The 16,879-nt window shown below is 42.7% G+C and overlaps 1 protein-coding gene across 2 annotated transcripts in view; it reads right to left on the bottom strand.

Annotated features, from left to right (window-relative positions):
* The window catches only part of plxnd1 (plexin D1), an 84,797-nt gene that overhangs the window by 20,064 nt on the left and 47,854 nt on the right, over nucleotides 1-16,879 (bottom strand). The window contains exons 14-20 of one of the 2 annotated variants that reach the window (XM_080497441.1): nucleotides 12,376-12,481; nucleotides 10,902-11,041; nucleotides 9,715-9,894; nucleotides 9,108-9,192; nucleotides 8,620-8,889; nucleotides 4,151-4,300; nucleotides 331-445 (exon numbers count right to left, since the gene is read on the bottom strand). In XM_080497441.1, coding sequence (XP_080353567.1) covers nucleotides 331-445; nucleotides 4,151-4,300; nucleotides 8,620-8,889; nucleotides 9,108-9,192; nucleotides 9,715-9,894; nucleotides 10,902-11,041; nucleotides 12,376-12,481 — 1,046 coding nt within the window. The remainder of the gene's footprint in view (nucleotides 1-330; nucleotides 446-4,150; nucleotides 4,301-8,619; nucleotides 8,890-9,107; nucleotides 9,193-9,714; nucleotides 9,895-10,901; nucleotides 11,042-12,375; nucleotides 12,482-16,879) is intronic. The other variant, XM_080497442.1, reaches the window with a different exon arrangement.

Raw genomic sequence — 16,879 nt, 5'->3', positions numbered from 1 at the left:
GAAAGCTGGAGAGAGGAAATAGGGGACATCTGAGATCCGAATTAAAACAAGAAATGGTGTGAAAATCCACACGAGCACCAATTTTCACCTATACACCTGCCCTGCAGACACACTCACAGAGACAGACGCACAAAAGCACACACACACACAGACAGAGCAGACGCTGGGAGGAACACTGGGCTCTTTGTGCACCGGCTACTGAAGAGGGATGAAGCAAGTGCAGGAAACTATGACCCCAGAATTCCTTTTATCTGCTCCACATCTGGAGCGTCCATTGCTATAGCAGGCGCACATCAATCATCTGCTGGTGAGCATGTGTACACAACGTACCCACAGTGCACAGCAGCAGCAACACACAACACACCACAATGGATACCACGATGGCCAGCTCGCTGCCGCCGAGCTGCACTTTGGCGATGGTGTGATGAAAGTTCCCAACTTGCACCTAAAGAGAGCAAAAGAGAAAACAGCGAATGAAACTGAGCTGAGTTCTATTAAATATCTGCTTAATCTCATATCACTCATCTTGTCTTCTCTTTCTACTGACAGTGTCTCCATGAGTTCAATCATCGAATCATTAACGACCCAATGTGAGAGATTTCAATATGAGTATTTTTTCTTTTTTTTTTCACTTTGTAGGAAACACACTTCAAAGTTAGATGATCTATTTGGGAAAGCAGTTAATTGTTGTTAATAGTGTTGCCTCAAGAAACCAAAGCAGATGATCATATGGATATTAGTGAGAGTCTAATTCGACTCCAATGCTTTTATCAACAACAAGGGGCCAAATGTGACAAACAACAACAAATGTGCCTGTTTGATGCGACTAGAAAGAACAGCCTTTGTATTTTTCTGTCTTCATGGGCTTTGAATGTTGTTGATATATTTCTGTGTTTATAACATGAGAAGCAAAGTTCCAGCTGTATGGATGAAAGACAGCGACAGTTAAGCAAGAAACACCAGTTCTAACGAACCGATCTGTGCCTATGTTTTTGGAGAGAGACATCCTCATAATAAAATGTGGCATATAAAATATAATGTTTTAAACAAACTGAAATAGCCCCAAATGTATTCTGCATCTCAAATCATGCATTTCTCCACTCAAGAGTTTCTATTCTGAGTTGTAAGTAAGCTGTCATGCGGTTCGCTGTCAGTGTGAGATTTTTCTCAGAACACAGAGTCAGCACTGCACTCGTCCTGATCTCAACAGTTGCCATCTTGGCTACACATCAGAAAAAAAGAGGAGACCTACTGCTGTTGTGGAGCCAAAACACCTTGAAATACAACCAGATGACAACGTATTTTCCACATTACAAGAGCATCACTATCATTATTCTTGAATTAAACTGAGCAAACACGTGGATGAAGAAGAAGTAGAAGAATGTTGCACTTGATGACATTTGTTACTTCTGTCACATGAGAAATGAACAGGCGGTCGACTTCCCAAATCTTCATGTATACAAAAAAGAAATTACAATCCCCATTGTATCCAATCTTGACTTAAAAATATTTTTTTTTTTACATGTCTTAATCTAATTTGCACATCGTGGACAGTTTTGAAATCTTCACCCATGTGATCCCAGACTGTCCTTCAGATGAGTCATGAACTCAAGGTTATGAAACACTGCTTCTTGATTTTGACCATGAGGTAAATATGTGTATATTGTTTTGTGCCTTTAAGGATTTAGAAAAATATAACTCGAAAGAGTTTTTTCAGTAAATGTATCTTCAGGATTTCAAAACACAATTTATTTTCTCATGTTGCAGCAGTATACTCACATTTCTGGGAGAAGAAAACTAAAAACAGTCTAACCTTTCATTACTGATACAAGTAAATCATAATACAAAAGGCACATGGATCAAAGACAACAAAATTGGAGTCATTCTCCAATAAGGTGTCATTAAAGATAAATACATCTTAGTATAACCCTTGAATCATTACACAATTAGCATTCAACTTTGAATAGCACAATGAAGCCTATCACTGTCTTTCTAGTGAAGAGCGATCACAAAAATACCCCAGTTAAAAGATCTCTGGAGCTGCTGTTTAAATAACGACACGAGCTAACTCTAAAGCTGAGCAAACGTGTTAAAAGCGTTGTGGCAGCACTTTGACGACTCTGTAAAAGAGCAATACAAACTGCAGCAGCACATATAAGAAGATTTAAGGGCATGTCATTCTCCAGATCTGCAACAGTCAAAGTGATTTAATTTTAGCTCCCGTCCCTGGATACTAAGTTTCGAAATGATCAAATGGGAGTCAAATAAAACCTTCTGATGTCCATCCTGCTAAGAAATTCTGCATTACACTTTACTGTTGGTGAAAGAAATGAGACGGAAAGGCCATGAAGAAGGAGCAGTAATGAGCAGAAACAATACACACATTATATATTTCCTTTGTAGCACGGTAAAAAAAAACGATGCAGTATACAGCACAGGCACTTCCTAATGGGAACTGAAATATCTGCACGCATGCACAGGAACATAAATTCTTTCATGGACACAGGTGCAGACACATAGAAAAAAAAAAAAAAATTACACCGGGTAGATTTTGAAAAATGGTCTCGCGCTGCAATGAGCTGGAGGAGTCACACAGTTCAGACTAACCCAGATGTGACAAGAAAAGAACTTTCACTTCTGCCTTCTGATTAGTCAGCAGGGTCTCTGCTCACATCGTTCCCTCTCCTTCCACAATCCCAACATACTTCATAAAAAGAGACTCAGATAAAAAAGCCCCCAATCCTCAGACCAAATCCCTCTTACACTGGTTTTTACTCTGAGGGGGAGAAACTGGCTCACTGGGCTCCCTCTTTTCCTCGTTCTCTCCTTCTCTTTCTGGTCCAGGCATATATTTACTCAGACCAGCAAGAGAAGGCCCTTTTCCAGAGGCTGCAACAGCCAGACTTGGTGTAATGAAGGGGAAAATACCATTGTTCCATGTTCCTGTTTCGCTGAGGGTACAAAAGAACTGCTTTCCCCCCCATCCACTACTGGAGCTCAGCTTCACTTCAGAGCCAAACACAACACAACGCGCACATAAAAATAGAGCTGCCACCAAAAGTAAGTGAAGAAACACAAATGGCCATAAGCTACGCGTCAGCTCCAACATGTATGCATATATTCAAATGTGCCGACACAAAGGAAGATATACGTGCGCTCTGTATTTATGCCCCTGTCAAACGTGCACACAAATCACCCTCCCTGCTTGTGTACGGGCAGCCCACCCATTTATGTTATGACATCCCGTCTGACCCTTGCCCTGGCTTTATGTCTTTGCTAATTGCTTGTGTTTATTGGGAGACATCCTGGGAGACGGACAGGGTTGGGACGGAACCCGAAGGAGCTACAAGCACACAAGCCATGGAGGCAAAGGGTGAGTGAAAGGGGCAGGGAAAAAAAAGAAAAAAGGTTTCATTCTATTTCTGTGTCAAAGTGGGGAAACGCTTCTTACAGTTCAACTCAGCTGAGACTAACATATGTTTCTGAGCTATTTCAGCAAACCACTCACAGTTTGGCTCATATTTAAATATAGATGAATGTGCTCTCCTTTAATAAAGCTCTATCAACACAGAGCAGGATGGACAACAACAGATGGGGAAGGGAGATGGGTGGAGGAATGAGGGTGTTTGTTTTTTTATCAGGACCGCAGAAGGCTTGACCATGTCTTGATTAAGACCTTTAATTGTGATGGAGAATGCGTCGAAGCAAAACCAAAACACGAGTGCGGAGGGAGAGACCGGCGCGACTCGGATGACCCGATGAACAGAGGCGATAGTGTCGGTGTTAATAAATACACTGTGAAATGATTTCAGACATGAAGAGTGATTCCAAAGCATGTCACAATTTTTTTTTTTTTTTTGGGGGGGGTTGTGGCGTCGTGACACAGTTGACAGCTCACCACCCCCATTAACTACTGACTCACGGTGGCACGCTCAGAAACTACAAACCATTCATAATGCATGGAGAGTGGCACGCACATATCACTTACAGCGCAGATCAAATCTGTTTCAATGAACATCGCAGATGGTCGGACTAAACGCCTGGATTGAACGCTGCGTGACAGATGGGTGATATCCTTAAATTATCGGGGACCTCTCAACACGAGGCGGGATGTGTATGTGTATTTTATTCTGGTGTTTTACATACTTACAGTGACAGGCAGCTCCCTTTCGCTGGAGCTCAGCATCCCGTTGATGGTGCAGTGGAACAGCTGGTCGTTATGGAAGCTGATGTTACAGGGATAGGAGCCAATCATCACCAAGTACTCCTCCGGCACCAGCTCCAGCTCGCTTGGCACTTTCTGCGCCAGGAACGAACAAAGACAGCCGTCAGATGGTCAGCGGTAACCGACCAGCGGGGCCCGCTTTGAACAGGCGCAGATAACATTCACGAGGAGCTTGAACCCACACGTACGTGCCGACGCACAGCCAGCCGCCGACTCATACAAAGAAAGCGAGTTGTGGCGGGTCCGTCATGCAGCTGTCACACAGCGGAAAGGCAGCAGAAAACTCATCCAGCTTGGGCTAGAGTTCAACTTTAAAGCAGCAAACATCCCCGCTGCCTCTCTCACGTGGTCTGGGAAGTCTCTACAAACAAAGCCACTGATGATCCTCCCTGCCTGCGCCCAGAATAACATTCTCAGGGCCTTTCCAGGAGCCTTTTCCAACGATGTGCCATTAATTAGAAGGACACTCCTCCGATCTTTCACACGAGTGACTTTGCTTAGTCACTACATATAACGCTCAGCTTGTTACAACATAAGTGTCTTCTAAGGACACAGGGAGGGGGGTTTCTACAGTCTGAACAAATAACCTGGATGATAGTGGCGTCTTTATTCAACTCTCACCCAGATATCTGAGCTATTCACCCTCCCTTGGAAACCTTGAACATGGAGTTTGACAAATGACTATCAGGTGGTGAAGGTTTTCAAAATGTGTCTAAGAAATGTGTGGTTTGGATGGTTTGAAACATCCTGGGACTAAACGCCTAATTTAACTTAAATGTAATGATTATTTTTATGTGTGTTTCTCAAATGTTCAAACTATTTGAAAGTGTGAGGTTTAATAGCAATAATACCTCTTTAACTCAACAGCTTCTAGTCTTTATGGATCTTTATTAAGCAAGTCTACATTTAGATATTTCTTTGGAGGAGCAGTTATACCCATTAAAATCTATTGACTGCAACAAAAAGAACTTTTTCTTGTGTCTTTTGTTGCAACTGCTGTGAGAACACTACATTTGTAGGCTCGTTGCATGCTCATTGTCGAAATGTATAATGAAAAAAGTCAAATGTTTTTATAGACTTTAAATTGTCGAGACAAACACTCAACAAACTTATACAAAAACTTAACAGCCATGCTCCATTGTTTCCTAAAACACTGGTAGTCCCACATAATCCCAACACTTTAGTCTCAGAGTGGGGGTTTATTGGAGATTCCTAGAATTTCAAAAAGTAGAATCTGAGGCCGAGCTTCCAGGCAACAGACGACTCTCCACACAGCCCCTACTTTTCAGATCAGGCTTAAAAGTTTCTTATTTGCTGAAGTTTATTGTGCAGGCTGGCTCAGGTCCCCTGAACTATTTCTAAAATCAGGCTAAAGTAAGCCGCTGTACGTTTACACTGTTGGGAGACTTTCATCATTGCATTGAGCTTCTTAGCGTTTCTCAGTTTCTATGGTCTTTGTTTACCATAACATCCCACGAACATTACATTTTTTCTCTCTCTCTCTGTACCTTCCTGCAGGATCTCTGACAGTAAAAGAGGAAATTTGTGATCCGTGCTTCACACCTCCATCAAGTCTGCAGCTTGTTGATTGTTTGTTGCTCTTTTTCTCTGGCTCATCATGTTCTCTCTTATTTTCCTTTAACTTCAGCGAGAGTTGCAGAAAGCTGCCACCTGTGAGTCTGGTTCTGCAGGCATTTCTTCCTGATTTCCACTGCCATTGCTTTGCTCATGTGGGATTTTCATTATGAAACCTTTCCAAAAACTTTGAGATATCCGTATTAGTGCCAGTCTAACTGCTCTGTGTCATAGAACGCCTGCTGGATGAGGTCTGGGAAGCATTAAGTCTGTCAATTAAGCGGCAGGTCCAATGTATGGCTACATTATTTAAAACTTTACATTGGAAGTTAAAACCCCAACCGAACTGCAACATTGTGAACTGCAGTGAATGTAATATAACAATATCAGAGCTTTTAAGCTTTAAACTCTCACCTTTTCCCCCCTGCATGCTTTCTTTACTTCAGATCTCTGCAATTAACTTGGTATGCACAATGTTATTCCTTCTAATCAGAATGATGGCTTGACCTACAAAAACACAAACCCATTTGTATAAAAATGCAATTTCCCTTCAATATGAGAATGACAAACGAGGAAGTATGTGTCTGTGTCTGCATGTGTGTGTGTTTATCCCCTGTGTGTGTTTCCTTGCTTTGATTACACCCTCCGGGCAGTGTCCTGTCCCTGCAGCAGGATGCAGGCCCCTGGGTTTTTGTCAACAAATATTTCCTTGCACAGACAAGAGACACACACACACACACACACATACGTACGCACGCACATCATACCGGCACTCCCAAAAATGTAACTATCACAAATATGTTGAAGCATATTGGGAAAATATATTATTTAACACTAACGTGCGTCACATTTTCACACGTAAGCTAATCCGACCAAAATAATTAAAAAAAGAAAACCTTCTATTAGACTAAACATGATGAATGCAAACAAAACCCGCCCACATTCCAGCTCAGGTCCTTCATATAGGAGCCGCCTGGCTAACAAGCTCCCTATTAAACAAACACATTTTCTCTCCAGCTTCTGTCTCTCTCACTCCCCGTCAGGGCCACCACAAGTGGAATTCACCTTCCTAAATAAAACAGGAAACAACAGCCGAGTCGCCCATGCAGACCGGCTGAGGCAGCGATTCCTGCAGGGGCCTCATCCTGGCACACACAAACACAGAAAGAGGAAACTGCATCATGTTTCAAACTTCCCTGTCTGTGCTGTTAGCATGTGCATGTCGCACGGTGTCACAGCCAGCAGCCCTTTACGGCGTTGAATTCTTACAGACAGGTGCTTAGATCAGCCAGAATGCAGGAACACGAGACCCCCCACCGTGGTGCCCTTCCCCCCCCGTGGACCGCCAACAGAAGTGAACACGTTTCAGAGGACAAGGCCTTTGATGTGTTTTATGTGCCTCTGGTTTATGTGAATATGAATAAAGAAACTCTCAGCTCTGTCTGCTCTTCACAGTGGGGGCAGACAGGTTTATGGCGGCGCTGCCTTCGGAGCCGGAAAAAAACAAGAAAACACCAGAAAATAACATCACGGGTTTAATGGATTGAGTGAGAGAGGTAAATATTTGAAGCTGGGAATGTCAAATCCTTAATATTTACTGACGGTAATATCAATCTGACGTGTGTTTTATCAAGAAAACAAACAAGAGGAGAGACAGCGATGGCAGCTGATCTGTCAACAAATCTGGTGAAGACTGAAATATCTCAACAGAAAAGGTGTTGAGGCACGAGTTTATCATGTGTGGAGGATGAATCCTCATTTGGCCGTCTCTGACTTTTCACCACTCGGTGGCAGTTGTTGGATTTTAACCAAAACGTTTGTATTGTTTATCACAAAATGTGATCTTCACACATTCACATTCCTCCGAAGCGAAGTTTGGATAACAATTCAGCTCAGCTTCAGGGAAATCCTTTAACCATCATTTTAACTGTGACCCATATTTCAGGCCAAAGCTCAGACCTGCTAAAGTTACTGCCTATAACTTTCACATGTTGTTTAACTGACACACAAACTTCAACAATTCAGCAGCAAAACGTTCAAATGTTTGGGATACTATGTCTGATATAGCATGCAGACATCAGCATTAACTCCTAGTTGCATGATAGCATTACTTGTTTTCTGATTTGATTTCCAATGCTTAATTTGATTTTCTGGTAAAGTAAAACTTTTGACTATTTTCACCTGATTGTTCAGGTTTATTTCAGGTATTCATGATCCACAAATGAAGACATTAAGACATGAATAACATTTGGTTCAGATATTTACATTACCTTGACTTTGACAAAAATGTTGTCAACATCTACATAAATGTAAACCATTTACCAGACAAACTGATGCTTGTCACAACACTCTGTTTCTAGAGGTAGTTACCAAATGTTTGAAAAAGGATATTCAAAGCCAAGATTTTAGTTATCAGCAGTGACACTGAGAGCAAATTTACAAACAAAAACATCGAGCATGAACTGAATCTGATCGTGCATCTCTAACTCATTAAGATACTTATTGGGTTAAACGGTGTGTAAACCTTCAGAGTCTGATTTCTGAGTTTATTTTCTGATTAAAGATTGTTGTAAAGTTCCCTACAGTGGCAACGTGAGCATGTGTTGTTTTATGTGACACAAACTACAAGGATTGTGTTGGTGCCAAGGTTGTGTAAAAGACAATAAACATGTAATCAATGAAGTAGATCCATTTAACTAAGGACGACCAACACGGGGGCACGGATCACATTTATCATCGAAGGGGAACATTTGCTTGATTTATGAACAAACGCCAGAGTGAAGAAGACGCGGCGGCGGCGTCCCGGCAGCATCACTCACGTTGATGATGAGCGTCAGCGGCTCCCCTGAATGGTGTTTAATCAGCTTCTCCTTGTTGGCAGTGAAGAACTGGGGGTCCTCCACATATTCCAACAGAAAGTGACCTTTATGAGGTTCCTCCTCTTCTTCCTCAGGCTCGCTGTCAAAGGACAAGGGACTGTCCCCCGTGTACAGGACGCCATTCAGGTAGAACTGCACCGAGGTCTGCTGGGACTGGCTGGACGATGGAGACGGGCAGATGATTGAGGAGGTGGAGAGGACCGAGCAGTGCTGTGAGCGGAGCAAGGAATACATTAAAAGTTTATATTTCTCAAACAGTACCTCAGTATGAATTGTTTTTTTGGTTTTTTGGGGGGGGCTTTTTGGATATCTTTCAAAAAGAAAAGTTTTTCACTTTGTTCACCTCAATTATAACACCCCCCCCTTTTGTTACATAACTGAAAGAGTTTCTTCGAGTTAAAAGAAAAACAATTTGATTGATTACTCACCGTTTGTCCAATTCCTAGCACCTGCATGGTGACGCTCTGCACCAGGTCAAAACCCTGGCCTGACACTGTGATGGTCCTGCCACCACTGCAACACACACACACACACACACACACACACACACACACACACACACACACACACACACACACACACACACACACACACACACACACACACACACACACACACACACACACACACACACACACACACACACACACACACACACAGAGTCAAATCTCAAATGTGTCAAACTCTTACTGGTATGCAAATGCTCCGGGACACTGCGCCAAAATGAGAGAGAAACTGGGGACGAGATAATAATGCAAAACAGTTTGACTGCTGCAGTGAAAATCCGCACATGTCATCAAAGACTTGCCGCTGCCCTGTCACACACACGCTGTGCTATTTAGAGCACAATGGAGGGAAAATACACAGGACAACATTAGAGTAATGACTTTTTCTGAGGCTGGGATGGAAAGGAAACCGCAGAGTCACACAGCTTGAAATGCTTAAAACATTTTGGTGTTAACATAACTGATGCATGCATGTGTGTGTGTGTGTGTGTGTGTGTGTGTGTGGGTGTCTATGTGTGTGTCCAACTACCTGAGGAAGCTCCTTTTTGGATGGATGAAGTTGATGATTGGGTTCTTCTCATAGGTGTACGTGGTGCTCAGCTCCACATCCTGACAGGGATAATCTTCGAACTCCACACACACTAACACTGAGTCAGTGTTTGCATGCAAGGCTGCCGGCATAGTACATTCAATCACGTCATCTGTTTTCCTGCAACAAACAAAAATAATAAACATGCAGACACCAAACCAGGGAGGAAATTGTAAATGCACTTACTTTGTGATGTCTACACAGCAAACACAAATACTGTCTAGTTTATTGCAGTTTGAATGTCTTTCATTGAAATATTTTGCGTTGAGACGGTGAATTACAACGTGACAAACTTCTGCATTTCGTGCCGCCTTTGTGGCAGAATGACTTGCATCCATTTTAACTTTGCGAGGGATTTTTGAGGAAGTACATATAAAATGGCATACAACCATGTTGAGTCATGATGAGATTTCAAATTGAAAAACATCTTAAAACTCTCCAAGGTATTTAAATCCAGGTATTTAAATGATTGCCGTACAAATTGTGAAGCAGTTTCATGTTTCCAAACCTAAATATGCATGTGGTATCAGTTATAAACATCGTGTTGAGTTGACCTGGATGTGAGTTTTATGAATCATACCACAGTGGTGCTGTTCTGCCTCTGATTGGCTTGGCATGGCAAAGTTCTGCGGCTCCTCACAGAAAGGTCGTTGATTACATATTGTAACCCCAGATTTGTTTTGAACTAACCCTCTTAGAGAGCACCATTGACATGATAAAATGTCAGAGGAAAAACCATACGGCCTGAAAATGCTGGCAAATTGTTGCAGCTGTGTGCTTATTAAATGTCCACTCTGCCTGCCAAGATAGACAATTGAGGAAGATATCATCTTTTTTTGAGTTCTTTACATAAGTCATGAATGTACACGAGGCTACGGATGTGATTTGCATGCAACTCAAAAGGCAGAGCAGTGCAGGTCTGTGGCATGGGGACTGGTGGCGTCTGTGTGGAGTTTGCATGTTCTCCTTGTGCTTGTGTTTATTCACTCTGGCTACTCCAGGGTGCTTGTGCACCGTGCAGCCTGCACCAGCTGGAATAGATGTTTGCTTAAACGGAGCAGGTATACTTGCTTCAAAGACTGCGACCAACAGCGGTTGAGAACTGTTTCCATGCGAGTTGCACTCACTCTGTGATGATGCATTCCAGTGTGTCGTTGACCATGACTTGGACCCGAGAGCCGATGTCCAGGTGTTCGCCCCTGAGGGTCACTTTGGTTCCTCCTGCGCGCGAGCCTTTCCTCGGCTCCATGGACATGAGCTTCGGGACCTGCGTGCGACGCAGAGATACACGACATGACAAACAAGACTTCAGATTCACCGCCGAGCGACTGACAGCTTCTGTCACCAGAAAACACAGGCTTACCGAAGCCATGTTTGTGTTCCACTATGCTTTTTCTTGACGCTAAACAAAAGCCTTTCCTCATCCTTTGAGATACAAATATCTCATCTTTACAGATTGGCTGAGACAGCTGCTGACTATAACAGTAAATTAGTGTAGAAAACTGTGAAGGCAGCCCACGCTGCAGTATGGTAAAGTGTTGCTGAAGCCAACACGCCTTTGGGCCCAACCTAGCGGGACAGCGATACTGTGGTTAAGAAGGAATAAAAACTACACACAGTCATGTATACACACACACACACACACACACACACACACGACGGCTCCTTGGGCAAAGATGAATATCCTTGTCCAGCTCTGCAGCTACCAGCATCAGCATTCCTGCTCTCTCCGAACTTTCTATCCCTGCCGTGAACCTCGCCTCCGGGGAAACCTCTTATCCTCACTGACAGGATTCACTTCCTCAGTGCACACGGATGGAGCAGACCTATTGTGTGTTTGTGTGTCAGAGTGGGTGGAAGGAGGCAGATGTTTCCGTCTAAAGGTTGGAGGAAGGAGATGCGGTAGAGACACACACATCCTGTCTCCGAAAGAGTTTTCCCTTTCTCCCCCATCTTCTGCAGTAAAAAAAAAAAAGAAAAAAAGTCACTCACTCTGAACAGCTCAGAGATGGATAAGGAAGCCCGAGAGGAGTTCCCACAACAGCATGGCGTAATGTTTGTTGTTCTGGATTTTCTTGATCCCCGAGTATCAAGAGAGGTGCTGAAGTCGGGGTGATTTCTCAGCGGTGCCTGACTCACAGGCAGTGCGAGACAGTTCCAGCATTGAATCATGAAAAACTCTTTGTGTATCAGCAAAGACACACAAAGGACTGACGTGGGTATTTCCACTGGATGAATATTCTTATCCCAATGAGAGACTGTGTGGGTGGAGGTCAATTAACACAATGCTGGCGAGTTTGGCCTCAACCAATGATGAATTCAGAGAGAAAAGGGACATTCCAACAATTGCCATATTTGTTTTTGCTGGCAGTGAGTGCCGGATGACAATGGTGCTTCGCTGCAGCTCAGATGGACGTTTGAAGATTCCCACACACTTGCATTCCTCTCAATCATAAAGCGCATCTGTTAACACTCAACTGGCACACTTGGGGAGCTGTTCCCAGTGGGGAACAAAGAATAAGAGGATGGAAGAGGAATGTGGAGGAAGGGACAGATAGAGCGAGAAATCAGCAGGAGAGTAAATAACAGGGGAATACTCACTAAGTATGAGAAGCTCTCCTTTGACATGCCCATCCCACTCTGATCCACATCCACTTGGACAATATCTGTCCTGTCATGTGTGGACCTCCCAGTAACACACACCAGCCTGGGGACAAAGCACAACAATAGATTCATTCAGTTAATAAAAAAAAAATGTAATACAGATAACACACACACACAAAAAATGCATCTCATAATCCTAATATAATAAAATAATTTGAAAAAGAAATGCTCATGTCAAATTACAAATGAGGGAAACCAATATAACGAAGAGGAAGCAGATCCCAACCGTGACAGCTAAACAAAGACACATAATTAATCTTAGAAAATGGTGGTTATGAACTAATTCATCAGTCCCTATTGCATTAACATATGGAATCCAATAAAGCCGTGAGCTATCAGATATTAGGAGATGTAAAGTTCAAAGCTCCTCACACCAGATGTGTCTAACCACTGAGGAGATTAAGGACCTGCTGAGGCTCCTCTCGCCTCCTGGCTGTGATTAAACCCTGTGTCATCAGTGCACGCTCTGCAGGGACGTCTCATATTAATGACACGGTGGCGCACCGAGACACGGGGCCCTACTGTTCTGGGACCTCACTGGTATAACTGTAGTAAGGGGAGAACACAACCTTCATCGCTACACATGATCCCCTTTCCAGCTTGACACCCTGTCAGTTTATTTAGTCAGGTGCCTGCTGCTACAGTGGTTGGAAATACGCAGCTGGAGATCAGTTGATTGACAGGAGAGTCGAGGGGAATTTACATAAGCTTTATGAAGGTGGACCTGGCAGGACAAACGGTAAGCTGAAGCGGGGATGGACAGTGTGAGTCTTGGGTGAGGTCAAGCTGCAGGGTTGAGGTCAGGAGGGAAGTTACATCTGCGGCTTATTTTTTTATTTTTTATTTTTTTTAAAGGCTTTAAAGGGCTCTCAGGCTTTATCTTACCCAAACTGGAATATACTCTGTTTTACCTGAGAATGAACTGCTACAGCAATTAATGAGCCCAATTAAAAGATTGGTTTCGCTTACATGCTTGAACGAGTGTTAAAAATACTCAAAGCCATCTGTTGTTGGCTGCATCTTTATTGCTTCTCATTAATTACAGGTGCATCAGTAAAAGGATGTCGTCACACTCGCATTACACTTCTGACAGTTATGTCGCACGAGGGCAGACGAGCACCTGTTTGACGAGAACGCATCATTTCACATGCACTAATTTAGAAGAGACACACACAAAAAAAAGCACAAAGTGAAACACGAGTCTTCATAGGTTGAAGCCTGAGGGAAATCTGAGAATCTGCAGCCTGAATCAACTTTGACCAGGAGGCTCGCTTTAGGTTGAGAATCACGCTGTTATCAAAACAGCTCATCTTCTCTATTGAGCCATAATATAGGGATTATCGTGTGAACAACAAAGACAAGCGCGAAATCAGTAACTCTTGAAGACAAAAGCTTATCAGAGACATGACACGCAGCTTTTACACACACTCTGTGCCAAAGTTAATTTAGGGTAAATCAAGACTATTCAAGAATCATTAAATATTTTAAATATGCCAGCCAATGATTAACAGACAATTACAAAAGGCAAAAAAAAGAAATAATTTTATGTATTATTACATTTATAGGTTTATAAGTTGACATCTTTATACGTTCAGTCTGTCCATCCATCCATCCATCCATCCATCCATCCATCCATCCATCCATCCATCTTACACAGAAAGCTATACCAAGGACTGAAACTCCTAACCACTATACCATTATGCAACCTAAAATTATATTTACACTAAGGACTTTAAAAACAAAAATACATGAATGTCATTATTGGCTTCAGACATTTCCTAAACAGTAATGAAAATATAAAGAGCATATATCAGTAAGTCATAGCAATGCCTCATGTATTACGAAATTAATAACAACTAACACATTGAGAGCGGGATTACCCACTTCAGAGCTGAATAAATCATAAATGTGCTTTAGGTAATGCATTTTTGGTTAAGAGTGTGAAATCGTTGTGAAATACAGTGTGATCTGCAAAAATATGTGTGAAATGAAAAGGTGATATGATTACATTTTCAGCTTTAAAAAGGGAAACACACCTAAATATTGCAAGTTACAAGAAAAGGATGTGCACAGGCTTCGCTTCAGGTACTAATATGACTGGATTATCAACTTTCTGAAACATTCAACACAGGTATAAGACAAAGCTACCACAGTTATCAATATTGAAAATAGTTGAAATGACACAAAAAAGAACTGGCTTGCACAACCTCCTGCATGCACAATTCATGTTGCAATAATTTCTACTTCTACATTATCGTGAAGGTGTGTGACGTCTCTGAGCTGCCCACGGTCAAATATAAAAAAAGATCACACTAAAAGACTTTTGCAAGATTTTGCAAGATTTTGCAAGACTTGCGAAACATCCCGGGTGTGATGTTTATGCAGCGTGATCCCAGTCAAAAGACGGGCAGACTCCCGAGGAGCAGACAGAGTCGGGATTGACCCCTGCGCCACATTCCAGCACCGCCCCACTGTGGAGATATTATGGGTTTCAGGGGCCAATATTTGGGCTCCATAATGAGGAGTTTCTGATCATTTCCCTCGAGTGGATGATGAGGACCATCAACAATCAAGTCTGTATGTGTCTGGGTGTCGGTGTTGTCTGTGTGCTGCCTGAATGGAGGAGGGGGGGGGGGGGGGGGGGGGGGGGGGGGGGGGGGGGGCGAAGGCCTCTCAGGCTCACATGAAAATGATAGAGGGGGCAGCACGTAGGATCCGAGCCAAATATCCAGAGAAGTACTCCAGTAAATGAGGTGTGCCGAGACTGACTGTGCCATTAATTAACACGCTGACACCGAGTGTGAGGAACACAGGCTCTTCACTGCTGCACGTTCTCCTTTTGGCACACAGATGTGAACTTTCACCTCTGAGCACACGAGCAGACACCTGTCTCAACAGTCCCGGTAAATGAGGTCGCATGAGCAGGAGTGTGTATGCATACATGTATGTATGAGTGCGTGTGACTGGCATTTCAGTGAGATACAGTTTAAATGAAAAAAAAAAGAAAAGAAAAATGTTATTATAAGATTTTGTTTTTTACATTTATGGACTACATCACACATTGATGCAGAATATGATGGATTTAAGGGTGAATTGTATCAATCATCAGAGGTCTCTACAGGGATGGAGATGGGAAAATGTAGGCGTATGTATGTGTAAGTCAAATGTGCTGACGCTGCCAAACACACTGACATGTTATGATTTGTCAATGCCACTTCAAGCAGTAAGGATGTCCTCTGCCGTTGTAACATCCAACCCGGGGAACCAATGCGGAGAGACTGCTGGAAATGAGATCACCCCAGGAGTGAAATGTGATTCGCTGTTTTCACCATGCACAGTTCTTTGGGGGGGGGGGGGGGGGGGGGAGTGTGTCAAGCAGCAGAAGTGACAGGTAGGACCCTCAGGTCTACCCCAGAACTGGTCCCAATACAGTGACTGGCTCCACTGGAGCAAGACCAGATAAACAGTTCCATTCAAGCAACATTACAGATACTGAATGGAAGTTCGGATATAATTGTGGAGTTCCAGACTTCCACTGAGCTCCGTGTCAAAGCGGGGTCCTGCTGTCTCCATGGTGACAGTTTGATGGTCCCTGAGCTACAGCCGGATGGTGGCGGAGCCATTTAAAATGAGAAGTGTGCTGCATAATAATATTTGTGAAAATTAGCTTCATGAATACATGAAAACTAAACCACACATGGATGGTTGACATTCCAATTCCAAAACTGGCGGACCTGTTTGAGGCAGATATTATTAGTCATCTGTGATGGTGATTTGTGAGAAGAAGTTTAGTAATTGGCTCATCTGGGGTTTTCTTTCAATAGAAACTTGTCAATTACAAACTGAGAAGTACGACTGGGGCTGCCTCTAATGGTCTGTTTCCTTCACCTTTGCTCAGGTTGTCAAAAAATATCTATACTTTGATATTTGCTTGATACCACACATTGAAAACAACACAACCTATATTAATTGTATATTCAATAATAATGAAAGAACCGGGAAGAAATGAGATCCACATTTATATTTTAAGGTCAAATTTACATGGCTGAAACAGCAGGGACGAAACTTTGAGGCAAACAGCCCATCGGGGAGTGGGACAAAGACAGTCAATTTGACAACCAATAAAACAGCAAGCATGAATTATAAACAAAGATCTTAACCTGTTAGGAGAAATGAAGCTGCTCCACGTACACATAGGATTTCTTTCTATCTTTGTCTTGGTATCAAAAGATGTAATAAACCTAACTTTTAAACTATACTACTTTATACTCTATTTAAAGATCAGTGCGTGAGTTAAAAGTGGGAAAGTTCTGGCTTAAAGGTGGAAAATAGTTTCTCAAAATGATATCACTTCCTCGGAAAAACAGTTGAAGCATTCCAGTTGATTACAACATTGTAAGTCAGATGAGTGAGGCTATTCTGGCATTCGCTCTTATAAATA

This window comes from Blennius ocellaris (assembly GCF_963422515.1).
Source record: "Blennius ocellaris genome assembly, chromosome: 5".
NCBI classification, from domain to species: Eukaryota; Metazoa; Chordata; class Actinopteri; order Blenniiformes; family Blenniidae; genus Blennius; species Blennius ocellaris.
The sequence above is the reverse complement of the archived record's forward strand: the minus strand, read 5'-3'. Positions and strand labels throughout refer to the sequence as shown.